Consider the following 24,927-nt stretch of genomic DNA (forward strand, 5'->3'; position numbering starts at 1 on the left):
TTGCTGTAATTGTCATTGACAATAATTTGGCGGATTCGGTCAAGTCCATGGTGCAAGAGCTGCCAAGAAGAGCATGCACGTATTGCACGACCTGCATATGCATTGATGACGCTTCTCTTATACCTTAAGTGCATTCACTCATACCATACAATTATTCGAATCAGTAAGGTGGTGTGTGAACCCACCCTTATAAATGTGTATGTTTTTATATGTAAACTTAGTGTACCTGTATCCTTAGTGTCAAGTGTATATTCATGAAGATGTCACACTGAACAAATCCACAAGGGCCGTGATGAGGGTTCGAACCCTCGTCACGGCCCTTGTGGATATATATATATATATATATATATATATATATATATATATATATATATATATATATATATATATATATATATATATATATATATATATATATATATATATATATATATATAATCATAATAAATAGGAGAACCATTGACATAAACATCTTGTTAAAATTCATTTTTACTTTTAATTAAAATGAATGAAGTTTCGAATACTTCTAGTATTCATCGTCAGACCTAAAAAAAACAAAATTTAAATTAAAATAAGCAGCAAAGCAAAAAACTCATTCTAGACATGATTGCATATTAAAAGATAATTAATATAAAACGACCCTATAGATACAAAACAAAACACAAGCTCCACCTTACATGAAGTGATCAAAGTTAAATGCGATACTCAAAGATAATTCAAAATTACAATATCATTATTTGAACACCTCTCAGATATGAACTGGTGCATGGATCCTGCATCACTTCTAAAAGAATCCTTATGGAATATGAAAGTCCATAAGTTATCAAAACAAGGCGCCATGCCCAGAAGACAAAGTAACAAAGTGTGTCTCAATACTCACGTGTTCCAGGATATCATTCATGTCGTTGACATGGCAGCAAAATAAGTCACAAGACGAGTCAAAGTAATTTAGAATCACCAAATATCGAGAAACATGACTCAAAGGAAACAGGGAGAATCTTAACAGTCTTGTGAACCATTAAGTTAATTAGTTGAATTAGTATAACAGCGAATGCAAGAGCCTTGAATGCTTGCAGTAAATAATAGTAAAATAATAAAATGTTTTATAAAAATATTTGTACTGTTATTAATATTATTTTAAAAGCAAATAAAAAATGCACAGAGGACAGAACTGGTAATAAAAACATAACATTAAAATGTCCGCAGTGCTTAGTGGATGTAAAGCAAGGTGGTGCTTGAGGGAGGCAGGCAGGCAGGCAGGCTGGCAGGCTGGCTGGCTGGCAGGCTGGCTGGCTGGCTGGCTGGCTGGCTGGCAGGCAGGCAGGCAGGCAGGCTGGCTGGCTGGCTGGCTGGCTGGCTGGCTGGCTGGCTGGCAGGCAGGCAGGCAGGCTGGCTGGCTGGCTGGCAGGCAGGAAGTATGGCTGGCAGGCGGACGGACGGGCAGGCAGGCAGGCAGGCAGGCAGGTGGACGGACGGGCAGGCAGGCAGGCAGACAGGCAGCCAGCAGGCAGACAGGCAGGCCAGCAGGCAGACAGGCAGGCAGGCAGGCAGGAAGTATGGCTGGCAGGCGGACGGACGGGCAGGCAGGCAGGCAGGTGGGCGGACGGGCAGGCAGGCAGGCAGAACGTTCTTGACTAATGACCGTTAGCGTGGGGCTGGTTCATATCGGGCTCAGGTCACACGCGCGCACCCCGTCATGAAGGCGACCAACGCCTATGACATCCTGGCTCCCCGCACCACCACTGCTAATGGGATTACGGTCACGGTAAGGCCATCTGCACTACAGCACCCTCCTTTATCCCACCCTAACTCCTTCACTCCTCGCGGGGTCTGCTGTCTTTACTCCTTCACTCCTCGTGGGGTCTGCTGCCCTTGCTCCTTAACTCCTCGTGGGGTCTGCTGTCTTTACTCCTTCAATATTATGGACAAAGAGGGAACATTACCAGGAAGGTTACAAAGGTAACTTCTATAGCAGGGCTACAAAAATGAACAAATCCACAAGGGCCATGATGAGGGTTCGAACCCTCGTCACGGCCCTTGTGGATTTATATATATATATATATATATATATATATATATATATATATATATATATATATATATATATATATATATATATATATATATATATATATATATATATGTCGTACCTAGTAGCCAGAACGCACTTCTCTGCCTACTATGCAAGGCCAGATTTGCCTATTAAGCCAAGTTTTTCTGAATTAATATATTTTCTCTAATTTTTTTCTTATGAAATGATAAAGCTACCCATTTCATTATGTATGAGGTCAATTTTTTTATTGGAGTTAAAATTAACGTAGATATATGACAAAACCTAACCAACCCTACCTAACCTAACCTAACCTATCTTTATAGGTTAGCTTCGGTTAGGTAGCCGAAAAAGGTAGGTTAGGTTAGGTTAGGTAGGTTAGGTAGTCGAAAAAACATTAATTCATGAAAACTTGGCTTATTAAGCAAATCGGGCCTTGCATAGTAGGCTGAGAAGTGCGTTCTGGCTACTAGGTACGACATATATATATATATATATATATATATATATATATATATATATATATATATATATATATATATATATATATATATATATATATATATATATATATATATATATATATATATAAAACAGCGAGTGTGTCTAGCTTGCCGTTTCACTAGGTACGTCATTTGGCAGCCCTTATGAACACAATAACTTCGGCAGTACATGGGTTAAAGTTCAAGTATGTTTATTGAGACAAGAAAAAAATACATCTCAAAGGGATAAAGTAGCTTAGGCTATTTCTACACTCCTACAGTACATGGGGAAGCTGGTAAAACAAAAGAACATTTAAAAACCTAATCCAAGGATTCGGGGATAATGTACACAACCTGTGTATGCCTAATACCCGAATACACATGGACTCTACACCGTGCGAAGCACAAAAACTAAACTTGAAAGAGTGAAGAGGATTTCAAGACAAAAATTCCTGAATTAAGATAACTAAGCTATGAGCACATGAGAGAACTCAATTACACAATCTTAGAGCAGTAAGAATATGATCACTACATACAAGATAATTAGTGGAATATGAATAGCCTCTTGAAACTGAAAACAAGATGGCATTGGTGGAAGCTGGAAATATATGGTAAAAAAAGAGTAATGAAATAATCTTAATTTGTACAAGTAGTCAGCATATAGAATAAACAGAAAGAACACACACACACACACACACACACACACACACACACACACACACACACACACAGAATTTTGTTTTCAATTTTCGAATGTCGGCGCCTCCTTATTCGCCTATTTCCGAATAGCCTCGCCTTCCTCACCTTAATTATTGCTAATGGAATTAATTTTAGGAGTATTTGGAGGGATGAGCTACAGTCCAAAGTCATGGCATTACGGCACTGCCTTGATCATTCTCAGGTCATATATCTGGTCACGAAGGCTTTAAAAGATGTGTTAATTGTGTGACTATTCTAGAGCCTATTATCTTGCTGTTATGTATCACCTGTTTAAATGATTCTCTTTTGTTTCCAGTAAGGGCCTTTCAGAAAATATTTGTAGGGTAGAAAATATTACCTTGTTTTAAGGGCATTAATAGATTTGCTGTTTTAGATCTCAAATGATACCAATGATACAATTAAATCATTGGAATTATACATTAGTCCCCGCGGCGCAGGGGTAAAATGCTCGCCCCGCACTTCGCTAACAATTTGGCCTAGGTTCGTATCCTGGCCGGGAAGGATTAACTAGGCTCCAATCCTTAACTGTATGCCTCTGTTCACCCAGCAGTAATTTATCCATTTCAAATGTATCATATTGTCTCAATTAACGTACTTGACCTTGAATAGTCACCTGTTTGATAAACAACTTAGCGGTTCGTATTCCAGGAAAAAATTAGCATTAAGGCCCTGCCCGAAACGCTGTTTAAATACAACAAATAGATGTGTACAGGGTGAGAAAATAGCGTTAATTGACCAAAGTCACCCAACCTGAGCAAAGAGCTAGAGCTCACCCCCCGCAAGCACAAATAGGTGAGTACATGTTTTATACACGAGGCTACGATAAACAAACACCCGAGACAATGTGAAAAATATCGTTCAAGCTGAGCGTAGATTTATGATTTGGTTGTGGTGGTGGGGGGGGGGGGGAGGGACGTTTTCTGTTGGGTAGGCGTCGGGCAGCAGCACATGTTGCTGTGTGGTGGTGGTGTGGTGACCGTTGGTACAGTGTGGTGACCGTTGGTACAGTGTGGTGACCGTTGGTACAGTGTGGTGGTGGTGTGGTGACCGTTGGTACAGTGTGGTGACCGTTGGTAGTGTGGTGACCGTTGTACAGTGTGGTGACCGTTGGTACAGTGTGGTGACCGTTGGTACAGTGTGGTGACCGTTGGTACAGTGTGGTGGTGGTGTGGTGACCGTTGGTACAGTGTGGTGACCGTTGGTACAGTGTGGTGGTGGTGTGGTGACCGTTGGTACAGTGTGGTGACCGTTGGTACAGTGTGGTGGTGGTGTGGTGACCGTTGGTACAGTGTGGTGACCGTTGGTACAGTGTGGTGGTGTGGTGACCGTTGGAACAGTGTGGTGACTGTTGTTACAGTGTGGTGACCGTTGGTACAGTGTGGTGACCGTTGGTACAGTGTGGTGACCGTTGTACAGTGTGGTGACCGTTGTACAGTGTGGTGACCGTTGGTACAGTGTGGTGACCGTTGGTACAGTGTGGTGACCGTTGGTACAGTGTGGTGACCGTTGTTACAGTGTGGTGACCGTTGGTACAGTGTGGTGACCGTTGGTACAGTGTGGTGACCGTTGTTACAGTGTGGTGACCGTTGTTACAGTGTGCTGACCGTTGGTACAGTGTGCTGACCGTTGTTACAGTGTGGTGACCGTTGTTACAGTGTGCTGACCGTTGGTACAGTGTGGTGACCGTTGTACAGTGTGGTGACCGTTGTACAGCGTGGTGACCGTTGGTACAGTGTGGTGACCGTTGTTACAGTGTGGTGACCGTTGTTAGTGTGCTGACCGTTGGTACAGTGTGGTGACCGTTGGTACAGCGTGGTGACCGTTGGTACAGTGTGGTGACCGTTGTTACAGTGTGGTGACCGTTGTTACAGTGTGCTGACCGTTGGTACAGTGTGCTGACCGTTGATACAGTGTGCTGACCGTTGGTACAGTGTGGTGACCGTTGGTACAGTGTGGTGACCGTTGGTACAGTGTGGTGACAGTTGTTAGTGTGGTGACCGTTGGTACAGTGTGGTGACCGTTGGTACAGTGTGGTGACCGTTGTACAGTGTGGTGACCGTTGTACAGTGTGGTGACCGTTGTACAGTGTGGTGACCGTTGGTACAGTGTGGTGACCGTTGTTACAGTGTGGTGACCGTTGTTACAGTGGGCTGACCGTTGTTACAGTGTGGTGACCGTTGTTACAGTGTGCTGACCGTTGGTACAGTGTGGTGACCGTTGGTACAGTGTGGTGACCGTTGGTACAGTGTGGTGACCGTTGGTACAGTGTGGTGACAGTTGTTAGTGTGGTGACCGTTGGTACAGTGTGGTGACCGTTGTACAGTGTGGTGACCGTTGTACAATGTGGTGACCGTTGTACAGTGTGGTGACCGTTGGTACAGTGTGGTGACCGTTGGTACAGTGTGATGACAGTTGTTAGTGTGGTGACCGTTGGTACAGTGTGGTGACCGTTGGTACAGTGTGGTGACCGTTGTACAGTGTGGTGACCGTTGTACAGTGTGGTGACCGTTGTACAGTGTGGTGACCGTTGGTACAGTGTGGTGACCGTTGTTACAGTGTGCTGACCGTTGGTACAATGTGGTGACCGTTGGTACAGTGTGCTGACCGTTGGTACAGTGTGCTGACCGTTGTTACAGTGTGGTGACCGTTGGTACAGTGTGGTGACCGTTGGTACAGTGTGGTGACCATTGGTACAGTGTGGTGACCGTTGGTACAATGTAGTGACCGTTGGTACAGCGTGGTGACCGTTGTTACAGTGTGGTGACCGTTGGTACAGTGTGGTGACCGTTGTTACAGTGTGGTGGTGGTGTGGTGATCGCTGTAACAGTGTACTTACCTATCAGTGACTGTGGGGAAGAGAGGTCTATCTCTTTAGGTCCTGTCTGCCAACCTTGTACCCGTTGCGTTAAAGCTTCTAACACTGTATCTTTGTCGAACATTTCCTTAAAGTTGTGAGTGAAGGTGGCTTCTACAACCTCTCCCCTTAGTGCATTAATTCCACTTGTTGACCACCCGTACAGGGTACAAGTTGGTCCTTACATTTCTTCGACTTATTTACGATTCCAGCTCCCAGTTGAGTTTTCTGGTCCTGCTGTCTCTCAACTTAAAGAGGCTACCATTGTCCACCTTGTCTATTTCCCTCAGTATCTTGTATGTTGTTATCATATCTGCTCTATTTCCTCTATCCTCCAAGGTTGCGAGATCCGATTCCTTCAGCCTATCCTCATAACATATTTATCCTTTAGCCTATCCTCTAAGCTCCGGCACTAATCTAGTAGCAAAGCTCTGCACTTTTTCAATATTAGTGTAGTTTCACAAGGCATAGATTCCAAGCAGGTGCTTCATATTCCAGTACTGATCTAACAAAAGCTGTGTAGATTGCTTTGAACGCGTCCCGATTTAGGTTTCTCCACGATGTTCTAATATTCGCCAGCGTTCCATATGCTGCTGATGTCACCCGGTCTGTGTGTACCTCTGGTGTTAGAGATGGATTATAACCATTCTCAAATCTCTCTCAGATTCCTGCAATTGTCTTGCATTAAAGGTGTAGACACTTGATGGTTTTCATTCATTCTCCCTTGTCCATCCTCATTACCTTACACTTATTAGGACTGAACTCCAGTAACCATTTGCTTCTCCACCCTTGGAGTTGGTTAAGGTCTTTCTGTATCATTCAGCAGTGGTGGTGTGGTGGTCGCTGCTACACCACTGTTCTCTAACTCTACATAATGCGTGAGTGTTTTATATCAGGTGATGTTAATTATATATATATATATATATATATATATATATATATATATATATATATATATATATATATATATATATATATATATATATATATATATATATATATATTATATATATATTATATATATTATATATATTATATATATTATATATATTATATATATATATATATATATATATATATATATATATATATATATATATATATATATATATATATATATATATACTTTACAAGAGGCGTTGTTTGAACTAGAAATTTTAAACACCATTTTTAACACTAATGTTCATACTAGAAATATCATGACGGGTCTACATATTCTAGGATAGTTTTCATGTTACAGCAACCCCCTGTAGTAAAGTGTCACAGTCCAGCAGCATATATAAAATATATATATAATTCATTAAACAAAGGAGGAGGTTGAAAATGAAGTAAGAGTCATATTACAAAGTGTAAGGAAAGCATTAGTCCAGTAAGGGCCCGCGGCAGCCGGCCAGGTTCCTCACGGCTTACCAATTACTGCTGCACCGCATTTTAATCTGTGCCAGAGACTGCGTCACGCCACCTCCTCTGCCCTGCTACACGTTTACACAAAAACTTTACCAAAACAGTTTACGTTGGTTTTTATTTTAAAAGTTGTAAGATGTTCTTTCTGAGGATAATGAGAGGTTTTATCTGTCCATTTTATACTTTTATGACCACTTTACTGCAGGGGGAAGTTCAACTAATAGATTATAAGTGTTCGCTTAGTGTTTCTAACACGATGATGTAACGCAGTCCCTGACGCTAGGGGCTAGTCTCACCCAACTTTGCAGGGAAAATGGTCTGGGGTACGGGACGGATATAGGCTGGTCAGGCTCGGGCTAAGTTATATGTTTTTAAGAAATATTAGCAATTAGAGAGACCCTATGCGATTTTCATGGAGTTAGATGTGAAATATTTGGTGTGATTCCCCTAGAGTCCTTAGTGATTATAATAAATATTCTGAGAGACTTGTATATTCGTTTCACTGCTTCTTAATAATAAGTTTTGCATAAAGAAATCACATCGCTTGCGAGTACTCAGAACATAGGTTCGAATCTTCCTCACGGGTCGTACTGATTTAATCCTTAATACATTTTCTGAGAAGGGGGAGAGGGGGGCGGGGGGGTTCAAAAGGATGGCGACGAGCGGGGTCAAAGGGAGATATGCTGAAGAAGTGGGATGAAGGGCAAAGGATTGAATTAGGGGAGGAAGAGACCCGGGTGCAGCCGGGTACTCCATATATATGTAAGGAGTACCTTATGTATATAATGAGTATACTTTAGCATAACCATATACGCATGAAACTATACCTCCTCTAACTTATCACGACCAATGTTCTTTTGTTCAAATATCTGAACGTTCCTGAGGGTCACTATCTTTCTACTGGCCTCGATGAGGACAGAAAGCTGGCGGCTTGTCGAAGTATTCCCTTATTTGTCTTGATGATTAAATACAGCTGGATTTTTCAATTCAGCAGCGTTTTGGTATTTATGCCTCTGGTGGGTAGGCGGTTTCATGGGTTTATAACTATGGGTGAAAAATACATCTGTTTTCTGTCCTGCATTGTGGCTTGTTGTGCTTGAACCCGTTGCTCCTTGTTCATGTTACATCTGACCTTTTGAAGACAATGTCTGAATCAATATCCTCCAAAGTGTTCAGTATTTTAAGTTTCATTGACGTCAGCCCTGTCATGTCTAGTTTGCAGTGTTGTTAGCCCTGTGGCCCTCAACTGTTCCTGATATGAGAGTCGACTTAGTTCAGGAATGATTTTGGATACAATAATCCACTTGTGAGCGCACCTGATTTATACAGTTGTACAACTACCTTCTTGTCCTTGAGGTAAAAAAAATGTCTTGTTTATTCCTAGTATTTTTTTTTTTTTTTTTACTGCAGCTCCCACTTGTGCAACTTTCAGTGATTGTAGATTCTTACTCAAAGTTCCTTTTCTTCATCAACCTGCTGCAAGATAATGTTGATTTGTTAGCATTGTTATGCTACCAAATCATTGGTAGCATTTGGTGATGCTATCAAAGCATTGTTATGCCACCAAATCAACATGTGTCGTTCATTATTATGCCCCACATGCAAGATCTTGTATTTTTCGATATTACAAAAGCATTTGTCAGTCTTCTAACCATCTGTGGAGTTCATGCAGATCTCTTTATAATGCCTCAATATTATTGTCACCTGATTTTACTTGACCATAAATTGTAGTGTCATCTGTAAATTTGATGATGTGGTTTGCAATATTCTCATCCATGCCACTGATGTATATGACAAAGAAGTGTGGGCTCCAAAACGGAACCTTGCGGCACCCCAATCACCACATTTCTCCAGTCAGATTCATTTCCGTTTAGGACGATCCTTTGCTTTCTTTCTTTTAACCATTATTATCCTATCTATTCCAGTATTCTACCATTTATACCATGTGCTTGTAATTTCATTGCCTGTCTTTCATGTAATACCTTATCAAGAGCTTTAGCGAAGTTCCAAACATATGAGCAGGTTTATAAGCGGTATTAAACAAAAATACATATCGCGTTAATTTGATTAGATTGTTCACGGTGAAATAGTAGATTTTTCACGGTGAAACAGTGAATAATTCCCCCCTCCCTTAGCAGCATAAGCTTGCAGATAGATGAGGTCAAACTAATAGTTCGGCATTTTTCTGCTGAGCTCTTTCTGCCTTTTTAGAAAAATAGGGATAAGGTTCGCTTATTTCCAGTCTAGGTGAACTATCCCTTGGTCCAGAGATATTCCATGAGTAAATACAAATTGCCATTACAAATACAGTGAATATACTCATAATATACACCAATAGTCACACCTCTTAACTCGCTTTCACTGCATCTCCAGCGTGCTCTGCCTGGATCTTAAGTGCAGCTCATTTTCACTGCCTGGTTGCTACCTGGTTGATGGGGTTCTGGGAGTTCTTCTACTCCCCAAGCCCGGCCCGAGGCCAGGCTCGACTTGTGAGAGTTTGGTCCACTAGGCTGTTGCTTGGAGCGGCCCGCAGGCCCACATATACCTGGTTGATGGGGTTCTGGGAGTTCTTCTACTCCCCAAGCCCGGCCCGAGGCCAGGCTTGACTTGTGAGAGTTTGGTCCACCAGGCTGTTGCTTGGAGCCTCAATCATAAGCGCAGCTCACTTTCACTGCCTCAGTCATATGCGCAACGCACTTTCACTGCCTCATTCATGAGCACAACTCACTTCACTTTCACTGCCTCGATCATAAGCACAACTCACTTTCACTACATCTTCTTTATCAACACACATTCCGCTAATGGTGCCTCGCAGATCCTTATTAAAACATTTATCGACAATTTCAGGCGATGCCATTGTGGTGTTCAGGTAGCGTGCCTGGAGGCAACCTTCATCCTAATGTGTGTGTCCAAGTGACTGACTATGTCCAGTAACCAACCGGTCAAAGTACGAGATTGACCCTGTGCATCACGGGTATAAGAATAGCTACCTTGAATGATGGCTGGCGTTTGGAGCGGAGAAAATAGTAATCTTGCTAGCCAGACGAACGAGAGTGAAGCTTGTGTGTGTTGCAGCAGCTGCAGGAATATGAAGCTTCTATTCCTGACGTATTATAAATCTTCTATTCTTTCTATATCTTGACGCACAGTGGAGCTGTATGATTTACGATTGAAGATACATGTAGGAATGATGGATAATAATGGCAGTTTGCGTGCATAGTTTGCAAAAATATCAACATGCATGACATGCAGAAATGTAAACAAGCTTATTGTATGGTCACACGCCTAATGTATGGTAATGTTACGTGGTGTGTGAAAGTACCATGTCCTGGTACTAAGTTTGTTTACATTACGTGACAGAAACGCCTCCAAAACAAAACAAAAACGGGCACAACATGCATAACTTTTTTCAAATTTGTTGATCCTGAGCTTTGGGTATTAACGAGGCTACTACGAACGAGTTTAATAGGTTGTCGGACTTGTAACTCAACGGCAGCTCTTCAGCGGAGCTACAGCTCTATAGATAGATAGATAAAGATTAAGCCACCCAAGAGGTGGCACGGGCATGAATAGCCCGTAAGTGGTGGCCCTTTTGAGCCATTACCAGTATCAATAGATGATACTGGAGATCTGTGGAGGTGCGAGTGCACCCTGCGTGACGGGAAATGTCTCCCGAACCAAATGGAGACCAAATGGTGTGTGTATGGCTCTATCGATAGACAAACAAGATAAATGAACAGGGTATAACCCATGCACGAAACGGCAGTGCATCCTGCCAGATGGGGAAGCGCATGTGTATATCTGTGAGGGCAAGGGGTAGGGGGCAGGGACGCGTGCGTGGCGCGTTACATTACTAGAGAAAGCGCCGTATACTAGCCCACGTTGTCCCCCTGCTGCTGCCTCATGGTAATTATTTGTCTTATTCAGCCCGTCCAAACTGGCTTTCTGCTGATTGCCAGAGTTATTGTGTCGCGTGGGGCGGGCACATAAAGGAGCCCAGAGGCGTACAGCTGCACACGACGCCTCCCGTGGCGCTCTTAATCTTCGATTAATAACTTTTTATATCTTTCTCGCCAGTGACAAATATTTCAATTACAAAATTATTTTGCATTTACTAGATCTAAAACCGAAGCATGCATGGCTAAACAGGAGGGAAGTATTCACAGGAAAACTTTATTGTCCAAATATGAACGTAATAGTTTATAAAAGAAACTGCAGAAGGCATATTGGTCCGTACAAGGCAGCTTCTAGTTATATCCACCCAAACTCATTCATAATCATGTCTAACCTGCGCTTGAAACAACCCTGCGATCCTACGTTTACTATGTGTTACCTGGTAATTTGTTCCACAAATCTACAACCATATTTCCAAACCAATATTTACCCTGGTCTTTCCAAAATCTAAATCCTATCCAATCTACACAAAAGATTTGTCAACAACTGAGGTCTAAATTCGGCATCAGCTGCAATTTAGACATTAATTAGGTTTGGGGTCGTGTTAATGGCCTATCAACAATGGGTTATGGTAAAACTATACCAAGCATTTCCTAAATGACTTCTTATCTTGAGGTTATCTTGAGTTGATTTCGGGGCTTTAGTGTCCCCGCAGGCCCAGTCCTCGACCAGGCCTCCACCCCCAGGAAGCAGCCCGTGACAGCTGACTAACTACCCAGGTACCTATTTACTGCTAGGTAACAGGGGCATAGGGTGAAAGAAACTCTGCCCATCGTTTCTCGCCGGCGCCTGGGATCGAACCCAGGACCACAGGATCACAAGTCCAGCGTGCTGTCCGCTCGGCCGACTTGGCTCCAATTACAACAATAATAACAATTCAAAATCTTTAACTGTAGCCTCTGTTTAACACAACAGTAAAATGTGTACTTGGTTGTAACAACGATTCTTCGCGGCGGGGATTGTATTCCAGGAACCTGCCCGAAACGCTACGCGTACTAGTGGCTCTACAAGAATGTAACAACTCTTGTATATATCTCAAAAAAAAAAAAGTCCAACATCAAACTAAAACGCCTTAAATTCCCGGGTAAGTGTGCATTTTTTGGTGCGTTTTTTCAGTGCAGGAGGATTGTATGCTTACATGTGCAGCTAGCTCTTGGGCCACAGATCTGTCGAGTGATACATGAAGACTGGTACATTCACAGATGTCCACCGACACCTAATGCAGTGGCCTTCAGTGTCTTGTGGTTGGTGCAACCTGACTACCACTAGGCTCCTCCACCTCACGATTAAGGTTTGGTCCGCACTCTGTTGTCTTAAACTGCACGCCATACCATACCTCAACACGACACACAACTCAACCACACACAACTCACCACGACACACAACTCATCACAACTCTCCACATTCGTCAACCACGACAGGTGTCCCTCAACCACTCATCACGTACGTCTATGATCCTTTTAGCTTACGTGCTTCTACCACCCTAAGAACATTTATGTGTAAGATATGTAAATCTTTCATATCTTTATCCCATAAATATATACCTCCGTTGTCCTATATCCAACCTGTCTCATTAACACCTGTGATTTATGGCTTTAATTGGACCTAAATTAGACAATGGCTCACAGGTGTTTGCTCTAGCGAGCCAAGCCACCGGTTAAATGTGTTGCAGAACGCTTGTTTGCATGTGTGTCTTGAGGCTTTACGTTGTATTAAAGTGGAGACACTAAGTGTAAGCACGTGTGTCCCCTCCCAGCGTGTTCCCCACAACATGTTGACACCCAGTATGGTCTCCGGGCCACCAGGCTGCAACACTGCTGCAACATGCGCAGTTTCACCGTCGCTGTTATTGCGGGTGACCCACAGCCGCCATTAATGTCGTCCCCCTGCACACATCTCCGCCGCACCAGCAGCGTCACGCTGCACCACGACACACAGGAGATTCTGGCTTCCCTTTCTCTCCACTTATCCAGGTCTCAACACCACAGAGGTCGATAAGCTGGTGACGGAAAGGAACAGCGCCCTGGGAGGCCTTCAAGGTTCAGGTCTGCGCTTAGTGGCTCTCAGTCCAGAAGGAATTCGCTCCGGAGGAGGAGGTCTACAGGCGGTTCAACTCCCGCCACGTCAGCTACGGAGGGTTCCCAGACCGGTAACTGTGCGGGCGCTCGTGTGTAGCCTAATGCATCTTCCTCTCGGGTTTTGGTTGTGGTCATACAATACATCGGTCTTCGCTGCCGAGTTGTTTGTTATAAATCAAGCCATAGATTATGTTCTATTAATATTCCCATGCAGCATTTATATATATATATTTATTTATTTATTCAGACTCTGTGGAGTCTGCATGCTATTTAACATGTAATAATTTCGCATGATATACTAGACACTATCATTAATTAGCTAAATTCAACACTTAACATTATCACCTTGATCTGGGTCATTGCAACATTAACGACCAGGTTGATGCCCTCGTTATCTTGCTTTTGGAGCTCCGGGATATACAGTTGCACCCCAGCAACTGGGACTGTTTTGGGGGAAGACTTTCCAGTTTGTGTGGCAAGGTTAGTGGACCGACTTGACCTTGCTTGCTTCTTGTACCATCGCCGACTGAACGACCTCCTACCGCACCAACCAAAAGAGAGAGAACGTTCTCGGACATCTCAACTGCTCTGTAGTTACGCACCACCTGCCCTACATCTGTTGTTGTTTTAGATTCAGCTACTCTGAACTAAAAGTTCCAAGAAGCACGGGCTATGGTGAGCCCGTTGTGGACTTACCTGGCACAGGAGCGGGGGTGTAACTCTTGTCCTACATTGCTCTCCAGGGTCCTGCCATCTATCTGCAGCAGCAGCCTCTCTGTCAAGCACCTTCTCACCTGCCAGCAGTGCCTAGCAAGTCTCTGTATGCCATTCAATTTTGAACACCTACTATATGTCGTTCAAGTTACAACTGACGGCCAAATTTTCTTCCTCTAAAGAGAGCCATCTTTTCGATATGATGTGACGCAGGCAGATCGTACCTATACGTATTTGTGTGTATGCTCGAATTTTTTTTTCTCCTGTCTTCTATAAAACTATACAATTGTGTTCGGAAGACACAGGGCTTACGCTTTCCGATTCTCTCTGGGTATTAGCATTGCAGATTATAGATTAGAATGAACGTATTTCTAAATCAAACACATTATCAATATCTCCTTTATTATGCAATTCATCCATTTGCAAACATGAATGATGTCACCATGATTCGTAAATGAAGCTTTCTTAATCCCTCTTCAATATAGAAGGTTTCTAGTTTCTGGACTTTGCCATCATCGTTGGACAGGTTCAAGGGAATCAATGTTCATTTCATAGTATGACAACCAACGTTCAACTGCAGAATGGTGCCAACAAGAGCAAGATGCAGCTAAAGAGCAACATTATTTTTTGTTGCTAACGCTTCTTGCCATGTATCCCAGTAGCCTAGATATAAATGCTAGTATCCCATTTGCTTTATTCCTAGAAATACATCCAATTATCCAATTTGCCTTATTTTGTATCCTATTTGCATTATTCCAGTACCCTATTAGCCATGTTCCAAAATCATAATTTGCCTAGTTTCGATATCCTATTACTGCGAGTTTCCTAATTCCAGTATCCTACTTGCTTAAGTAAATACTAGTTTGGAAATAGGGTGATTGGTTTATGGAACAAATTACTGTAACATAATAGACGTTAGTACTTTGGATAGGTTAATTTCATATATATATATATATATATATATATATATATATATATATATATATATATATATATATATATATATATATATTAATTTGTGCTCTCGACAGTGTTGTGATCCTAAACAATTCATGTCGTATCGTCGACTGACAAATGGCTCATTTAGACGGACACAAAATGTGTCTCTACCAACTGTAATTACACCAATTAAAAGAAGCTGCAGCTATACTTCTGCAGAGGTCATGGTAATTAGTTCTAATTAGTGCAGGTCCGTCGCGACAGATAGTTACTGGGTCCCTGCTACTACTGTGTGGTAGTAGGGACCCACCACTCCCATTCTCGGACCTATACAATAGCCTCGTGTAACTGTGGGAGTCTACTAAGGCCTTATAGGCGAGATGTTATGGTTAAGTAATGTCTTCTCTTCAGTGGGAGTCACTGTTGATAGTTTTGAATGCTTGCTGTTATTGGGATCATGTTTATGTTATTCTCTGTTGTTATTGTTGGGTACTGCTGCACTGCTCTTGTCCTACTGCTGTTCTGTTGTTGTCCTGCTGCTGCACTGCTCTTGTCCTACTGCTGCTCTGTTGTTGTCCTACTGCTGCTGCACTGCTCTTGTCCTACTGCTGCTCTGTTGTTGTCCTACTGCTGCTGCTGTTGTCCTGCTGCTGCACTGTTGTGGTCCTGCTGCACTGTTGTTGTCCTACACCTGCACTGTTGTTGTCCTACACCTGCACTGTTGTTGTCCTACACCTGCACTGTTGTTGTCCTACACCTGCACTGTTGTTGTCCTACACCTGCACTGTTGTTGTCCTACACCTACACTGTTGTTGTCCTACTGCTGCACTGTTGTTGTCCTACTGCTGCACTGTTGTTGTCCTGCTGCTGCACTGTTGTTGTCCTACACCTGCACTGTTGATGTCCTACACCTACACTGTTGTTGTCCTACACCTGCACTGTTGTTGTCCTACACCTACACTGTTGTTGTCCTACACCTACACTGTTGTTGTCCTGCTGCTGCACTGCTCTTGCCCTACTGCTGCTCTGTTGTTGTCCTACTGCTGCTGCTGCTGTTGTCCTGCTGCTGCACTGTTGTTGTCCTACTGCTGCACTGTTGTTGTCCTACACCTGCACTGTTGTTGTCCTACACCTGCACTGCTGTTGTCCTACACCTACACTGTTGTTGTCCTACTGCTGCACTGTTGTTGTCCTGCTGCTGCACTGCTGTTGTCTTACTGTTGCACTGCTGTTGTCCTACTGCTGCACTGTTGTTGTCCTGCTGCTGCACTGTTGTTGTCCTGCTGCTGGACTGTTGTTGTCCTACTGCTGCACTGTTGTTGTCCTACTGCTGCACTGTTGTTGTCCTACTGTTGCACTGTTGTTGTCCTACTGCTGCACTGTTGTTGTCCTGCTGCTGCACTGTTGTTGTCCTACTGTTGCACTGTTGTCCTGCTGCTGCACTGTTGTTGTCCTACTGTTGCACTGTTGTTGTCCTGCTGCTGCACTGTTGTTGTCCTACTGCTGCACTCTTGTTGTCCTACTGCTGCACTGTTGTTGACCTGCTGCTGCACTGTTGTTGTCCTGCTGCTGCACTCTTGTTGTCCTACTGCTGCACTGTTGTTGTCCTGCTGCTGCACTGTTGTTGTCCTACTGCTGCACTGTTGTTGTCCTGCTGCTGCACTGCTGTTGTCCTACTGCTGCTGCACTGTTGTTGTCCTACTGCTGCACTGTTATTGTCCTACTGCTGCACTGTTGTTGTCCTACTGCTGCACTGTTGGTGTCCTACTGTTGCACTGTTGTTGTCCTACACCTGCACTGTTGTTGTCCTGCTGCTGCACTGTTATTGTCCTACTGCTGCACTGTTGTTGTCCTACTGCTGCACTGTTGTTGTCCTACTGCTGCACTGTTGTTGTCCTACTGCTGCACTGTTGTTGTCCTACTGCTGCTCTGTTGTTGTCCTACTGCTGCACTGTTGTTGTCCTACTGCTGCACTGTTGTTGTCCTGCTGCTGCAGTGTTGTTGTCCTACTGCTGCAGTGTTGTTGTCCTACTGCTGCTGCACTGTTGTTGTTCTACTGCTGCACTGTTGTTGTCCTACACCTGCACTGTTGTTGTCCTACACCTGCACTGTTGTTGTCCTACACCTGCACTGTTGTTGTCCTACACCTGCACTGTTGTTGTCCTACACCTGCACTGTTGTTGTCCTACACCTGCACTGTTGTTGTCCTACACCTGCACTGTTGTTGTCCTACACCTGCACTGTTGTTGTCCTACACCTGCACTGTTGTTGTCCTACACCTGCACTGCTGTTGTCCTACTACTGCTGCACTGTTCCATTCCTTCCTAACCTACCAAAGAACCCTTAACTTGCTGTTTTGAAGAAAAAAATTTATTTTCAATTATTGTTTTCATTTTCAAATTACGTCCATTTTCCGCCATACGAGCAAATGGCCAAATTCAGATGAGGACAAACCTGTCCACTTACAAACCTGTAAGAGGACAGGTTTACCTCTTGTCCTATGCACATTCAATGCAGATCACCTTCTGTGGTTGTTCAATAAATCTCTGAACTGTATGTTTGACAAATCTCTCACCCTGTCCATGGAGGACAGAAGAAAATGTATATATGCTGGTTAGCATTGTAAATGTGTGGCCACGTCTGTGATAGAAAGTAATAATAATAATAATAATAATAATAATGCAGTCATATAATGAACCATCAGCCACATTGACATTTCACTCGCCCACACATTAGGCAAAACATATTTGTGTAATAGTCATGTGTGAGATTTGGAACTATTTTTAATTTGGATTAAGTTAAACTGCGCACGGCGTTTCTACGCAAACGAAATGCTTATAAATAAATACATTAACTATATTAAATACCAAAAAAAATCTGCTTTATTATGGTGAGCAAATTTAACTGAAGCAGTTAAAGTTTGTTATATTCAGGCGAACTATTAACTTACATGATGCGCTCCAGAGAAAAGATTAAGCAATCATTACACTCAGCTATAATTAAGGACAATTTGCTAAGCCAATTTAAAGCTTAAGAAGTTACGTTTAATATAACAATATGAAGTATTTTATCTATGCAACTCTTTCTTAAGCTCCATCGCTTGATATGATTATCCACGTAATTAAACGGCCCCCAAAAAGTACTTTATTTTTCTAATAACACTTTTTACCTTTCTCTCAATTCTTCACAACAGGTAAGCAAATGCAACAGCATTTGTGACACCGATAACGACAAGAAAAGTTGCCACAACGACAACAGTACTTATCACAACGACAACGGTACTTGTCACAACGACAACGGTACTTATCACAACGACAACGGTACTTGTCACAACGACACCGGTACTTGTCACAACGACAACGGTACTTGTCACAACGACACCGGTACTTGTCACAACGACAACGGTACTTGTTACAACGACAACGGTACTTGTCACAACAACAACGGTACTTGTCACAACGACACCGGTACTTGTTACAACGACAACGGTACTTGTCACAATAACAACGGTACTTGTTACAACGACACCTGTACTTGTCACAACGACAACGGTACTTGTCACAACGACACCGGTACTTGTCACAACGACAACGGTACTTGTCACAACGACAACGGTACTTGTCACAACGACAACGGTACTTGTCACAACAACAACGGTACTTGTCACAACAACAACGGTACTCATGACGACAAAAAACATATAGTTGCGACTTTATATACCAGCAACTAGGGCAGCAGCAGCAGTAGCAGTTGTCACAACACCACTATTGTTACACCGTAAAGGTGTTTGGTTTAGTTTTATTTAAAATATATATAGTTCATGAGTCACAGACAAGGATTTGAGAGGCGCCAGTTTGTCGGCCTGAGACTCACACCTCTAAGCGTTAATGAGTTACACTATCAACAGCATAAAAATAACATCAGAGGTTGTACTGCATGGAAGCAAAAATAACATCAACATAGACTTTGCCGTTTGCCAACAACATCGACGACAAACAATTAAAGGTGTTATTAATAACTTGACAACGTTATCAGCATTAATCAGCACATCTCATACGAAATATAATATTATCACTTAACAAATATTTCCGCACAATCTTCAATATAAAAGCTGAAACATATTAGGCTTGAGCTGACTGCCTTAATCAACAACATCGCAGAGAATTTGCACCACCATTAAGAGAGTAAACACTGAATACCTCACATTGCCAAAAAATGTAATCAGGAACATCTTACATAATATCAGCGGTAATATTAAGACAACTAAGACTTTCTCTACGACAGGCACCGAGACAAGTAGCCTACTTCTTGATGTATATACATTGAGAGGTTGGTTTTAATCCTGGACTACGTACAAATCCAAAGTATTCTTGTTGGTTGGTCAGGACGCAGTTTGTGGTGGCCTTAATAACTCTCCTGAAGTTGATGAGCAAATAATTAAACCACGGAACAAATAAAATTACTAGAAACTAAGACTGATCATCATTTATCATCAGCGTTAGGAAATACCTTATTTTACCAACAATAACACGAACCATCTGCCATCATCAACAGTAATAACACAGAACATCTGATATTCATCAACAGTGACAGGGAACATCATTCATCACCAGCAACATTTGACATCAAACTCCATAAACTTCGAAACGCCTCAGAATATCGGCACAACTATTATGAGACCCTTGACGTCACTTGCAGCATTGAGTACCTGAAGTCACCAGTGACGGCAATAGAGGCAGATGATGTCAGGAGCAGAGGAAGAGGACCTGCACTTGCAGCACTGAGTACCTGAAGTCACCAGTGACAGCAATAGAGGCAGAGGAGGAGGACCTGCACTTGCAGCACTGAGTACCTGAAGTCACCAGTGACAGCATTAGAGGCAGAGGAGGAGGACCTGCACTTGCAGCACTGAGTACCTGAAGTCACCAGTGACAGCAATAGAGGCAGAGGAGGAGGACCTGCACTTGCAGCACTGAGTACCTGAAGTCACTAGTGACGGCAATAGAGGCAGATGATGTCAGAAGCAGAGGAAGAGAACCGAACCCAACAGGACATCTCCATCAGGATCAGCCCCATCAGGAGACTGTGCAGGTGGGCTAATTTCCTTGGTACAGTTAATTTCTGAAATAAGCCGATTCACAGCAAAGTTTTTGTTGTATTTAAAGCTACCTAATCTAAGCCAACCAAGCCTAATCTCATGATATATTCAGTTTGACATGTTCAATAGGATTGTTTAAAATTTAACTTAAAACAATTTTAAAACAGTTTCTTTTACTTCCTCTTCTTTTTTATTATTATTATTATTATTATTATTATTATTATTATTATTATTATTATTTGTACACGTTTACATTAGTTAATTTTGTATTCATGCTCTTGCATACATAAAAATTCTTGAGAATCTTGCCTCCGCCTGTATAATATTATTTGTAATTCTTACTTTTTTAAAATATAATTATTAATATTAGTTTGGACAAATTAATAATAATATATTTGTTATTTTTAGTATAGTTTTCCATGAAATTATTAACATTTACTGTTTTGAACGTCGACTTTTATTTTCTTGGGTATTTCTTATTAATAATACAATCTTTCATATTTTTGTAGTAGATATCATCATTGTTCTTAGTAACCATCAATAGTTGTTAGTGTAATGCACTATTATTAGCACCCATTAGCGTCATTAGTGCCCATTTCTATTATTAGTGAACATCACCGTTATTAGTGAACATGACCGTTATTAGCGCCCATCACCGTTATTAGTGCCCATCACCGTTATACCCAGGCATAAAACAGTTACCAGTGTCTTAATACATAGTTCAGGTCCCACTAGGTTCATCAACGTAACAGCATTATCAGCAATCTCATTATTGCTAATTACTAGCACTAATATTTCAGTTATTTTAAAAATTCGTTATTAATTACCAATATCGGTATTTACACCGTTATATTCCGTTATAAACATTATGAAAGGTATCGAACCTGTCTACCGCGAGGCCGGATACTTTGCATGACTGCCAGGCCCTATAATCGAAGATCGCTTTACGTAATGGGTATTGATTGGACAAGTCGCGGATGATAGGCTTCTGCTAATCACCGCTTCACCCAGCACGCTATCCAGCCCGTCCTCCTAACGTTCCCCAACGTCAAGAAACTGTCGTACTAAGATTGATGAAGATTAAGCCACCCAATAGGTGGCACGGGCATGAATAGCCCGTAAGTGGTGTCCCTTTTGAGCCATTACCAGTATCAATAGCTGATACTGGAGATCTGTGGAGGTGCGACTGCACCCTTGCGTGACGGGAGATGTGTGTCGTACTAAAGTGCCTTGATTCTAATCTACCAGAGGACCCAAAACAGAAAACGGGACACTAATATGTCAATTTCGCGAGCCTCTGTCATTTTCTAGTACGACAATTTTGCGCTTTAGGTAGAGTATGAGTCAAAATTGCGACGATCTATTAGGAAGACCGATATCAGACGTTGGTTTCCAGTTGGCTTTGGACAGGAAGCCTGTTAAGCCAATGGCTATTTTTTTCCCCCAAGATGTAACCCACAACAGGTATCTAACTTCCGGATTCTAATTTACTACTAGGTGCACATAAGCATGAGGTGTAAGAAAACGTGGCCAAATGCCTCGCCCTTCTTGAAGCCGGGACCATAATAATAATAATAATAATAATAATAATAATAATAATAATAATAATAATAATAATAATAATAATAATAATAATAATAATAATAATAATAATAATAATAACAATAATAATAATAATAATAATTTTTACTTGCAAGAAGGTACAATGGGGTTGATGAGATCACATAAAACTAGTAATCTTACATTCATGCAAAGCCATAAACACACACAACGTTTCGGGCCGGTCCTTAATCTTACATATCAAGTAAGATGAAAAGGTACATTGTAGCAAGGTTTTATATCAACAAATAATTACAATGTAAGTTGACAGAGGTGATTGCACTAGTAAGGCTATATGTCTTATGAACTAATATTGGGAAAGTGGGTAGTACAAGATACAGTGTGAGTTTGAACCACAGGGTAGGAATCTATAAGGATGAAATTAGGTTCTTTTTGGTTTTAATTTTTGAACATGGGATGGGTTGGACAATTGTTTAATTCATCAGGGAAGTGAGTTTCAAAGACTGGGCTCATTTATATGCATGGAGTGTTTGCACAGATTTAGTCTGACTCTGGGGATATCAAGAGATATTTATTTCTGGTGTGGTGCTCATGGGTTCTATTACATATGTCAAGGAAATGCATTTAGGAACAAGGTTTTGTAAATGTAGATAGCACATGAGAATTGTGCTACCCACTCCCCCAGTATATGTGCCTAAGCCATTCAACTTCATTGTAATCACTGGTAACATCTTATATCATGATTGCTATATTGAACACATATTTTACTACATTATACCTAAAAATAATCCTCAAACTATGATACAATATACCTGTTAATAAGCCTGAAATTTGACCATAATGTATCTACTAATCTTCGTCAAATTTTCTTACAATGTACCTGTTAACATTTTTCAATTTTGCTAAAAATTACCTACTTAAAATTATTTGTTACATCAACGGACCTGCCCGAAACGCTATGCGTGTTATTGGTTTACAAGAATGTAAAAACATCAATGATATTTACTCTCATAAACCCAATGTACCTTCATGTATATAAATAAATAAATAAATAAATAGGTGTGGAGTGAGTGTATGTTTAGCATGTTAAGGGACTCTGTGTTGCCTGAAGACAGAGTTTGTTATAGTTCTGATAGCAGATTTTTGCTGAATGATAATAGGCTTGAGGTAATTTGCAGTGGTTGAACCCCATGAATAGGTACCGTATGTATGATACGAATAGATTAATGCGTAGTATAATGAGAGGAGAGCAGAGTGAAGAACATAATATCTGATTTTAGAAATTATACCGACCGTTTTTGAGACTTTTTTGGCTATGTGTTATAGCCAAAAAAGCTTTTGAGACTTTTTTGGCTATGTGTTATATATGGGTGCTGAAGTTCAGTCTCTTGTCTATGTATAGGCCAAGGAACTTCCCCTCCTTTTTATTGGTAATATTAACATTGTCTATTTAAAGTTGAATCTGATTTGATGATTTTCAACTAAATAGAATTTAGTAGGTCTTGGGATTGTGAGTCGAATACCTACGAAAAGCCTCTGAATTCCCCCCATAGGTAATATAACTAAATAACTTTGCAGACTTGTCTTGTACTGAGCCGCAGCGAAGTGATTAGCATAGTCGGCTCACAACCGTTTGGCCCTTAGTTCGAATCCCGAGGACGAAACGGTTTAGGTGTTTCTTTGCACCTGTTCATGTTCACTTAGCAGCAAACAAACACATAAGAGTTATTAAACTGTTGTGGGTTGCATCTTAGGAATGGTTAGTAGCTTGTCTAGGGGGACCACATTAAGCATAATAGGCTTTCTGTTCCAGACTATAATCTGGCAATAAACTTTGCATGAGTTACCGCTGGTGATGAAGCCATAGCCTCCATTTTCTATGAGGGCGTGGGTGACTCTCATAATCACGATGCGTCTCTATTATCATAAAATCCGATGTGATAATTATCAGGTATTTTGTGGCCATAAGCATAGCGAACACTGGCATGCACACAGCACGGCTCCTGTGCCAGGTAAGTCCACTACGGGGTCACCATAACCCGTGCTACTTGCCCCGCTCCTGTGCCAGGTAAGTTACGGGCTCACCATAGCCCGTGCTACTTGCCCCGCTCCTGTGCCAGGTAAGTTACGGGCTCACCATAGCCCGTGCTACTTGGAACTTGTTCCGAGTAGCTGAATCTATAACAACAACAACGGTTGGTAGTCTATTTAGTGCGTCGTGTTGACAGATCGGAGGCGCACCAGCTGGAGGCGTCGGAGGCGGCGCTGGAGGAGTGTGGAGCGGCGTGTCCCCAGGTGCTGCGCCAACTGTGTGCGCAGCTCCGCCCCGCGGCCAGGTCAGTCCTATCAGTGCTTCCCTAACAGAGACTACGGGGAAGCGAGGACGAGCTGTTGGAGGCCTCGCCTCATAGCCTTTTTGGTGATATATGTTTTATTTCACTAATATTCAAGCCGTGTGTCCTTAATATCTTAGTTGGAAGTGACTGCCTTGACTTCTGTCAGTAGTCAAGACTTCCACACACACACCTTCCCATCTCTATACCCCTTGTCTTCTACCTCTCATCCCCCCCCCCCCTTCTACCTCTATGTATGACGTGTATGTATGACCTGTACAGGTCATATAGGTAACTACAACACAGGGCAAGACAGACTGTATTTTTCTAGACTTCCAGTAAGTCTTTGGCACAGTCTCTACTTAACAACACTACTATAGAAACTGGAGTAGCAGGCGGGAGTAACCGGGGAAGCACCGATACAGTTGAGTGTATCAACTATGAAAAACGTTAATTGAAAGTTTCCTCTCCTAACCTTTCCGAGTAAGCCGGACGACTCAAACAGAAGACGGGACAGTACGTCACTTTTGTGATTCGATTTCATTTCAAATTACGTCCACTTTTGGCCATAGCGCGCATACGAGCCAAAAGTGACGTTATTTTTAAGAGGACGGGTTGATACAACAGGCCTGGAGACCGAATTATGGTCAGGAGCGAGAAGCCTGGTATAGAGCAGCATGGAAAGTTCCCAAAGGATTTGTTCCTGAGCCTATGATAGTCTTCATTTAGGTCAATATTTGT

The 24,927-nt window shown here is 42.1% G+C and overlaps 2 protein-coding genes across 2 annotated transcripts in view; both read left to right on the forward strand.

The window, feature by feature from the left end:
- Positions 1-1,696: 1,696 nt before the first annotated feature.
- LOC138352947 (uncharacterized protein DDB_G0283357-like) lies at positions 1,697-18,925 on the forward strand. The gene is made up of 2 exons (XM_069305604.1): positions 1,697-1,765; positions 18,389-18,925. The coding sequence occupies exons 1-2, from the start codon at positions 1,697-1,699 to the stop codon at positions 18,923-18,925; spliced, it is 606 nt and encodes a 201-aa protein (XP_069161705.1).
- The window catches only part of LOC123755951 (uncharacterized), a 26,945-nt gene continuing 14,336 nt past the window's right edge, over positions 12,319-24,927 (forward strand). The window contains exons 1-3 of the mRNA XM_069305489.1: positions 12,319-13,613; positions 18,389-20,286; positions 24,082-24,189. Coding sequence (XP_069161590.1) covers positions 20,207-20,286; positions 24,082-24,189 — 188 coding nt within the window. The 5' untranslated portion in view covers positions 12,319-13,613; positions 18,389-20,206. The remainder of the gene's footprint in view (positions 13,614-18,388; positions 20,287-24,081; positions 24,190-24,927) is intronic.

Source organism: Procambarus clarkii, chromosome 55, assembly GCF_040958095.1.
Source record: "Procambarus clarkii isolate CNS0578487 chromosome 55, FALCON_Pclarkii_2.0, whole genome shotgun sequence".
Classification (NCBI taxonomy): domain Eukaryota; kingdom Metazoa; phylum Arthropoda; class Malacostraca; order Decapoda; family Cambaridae; genus Procambarus; species Procambarus clarkii.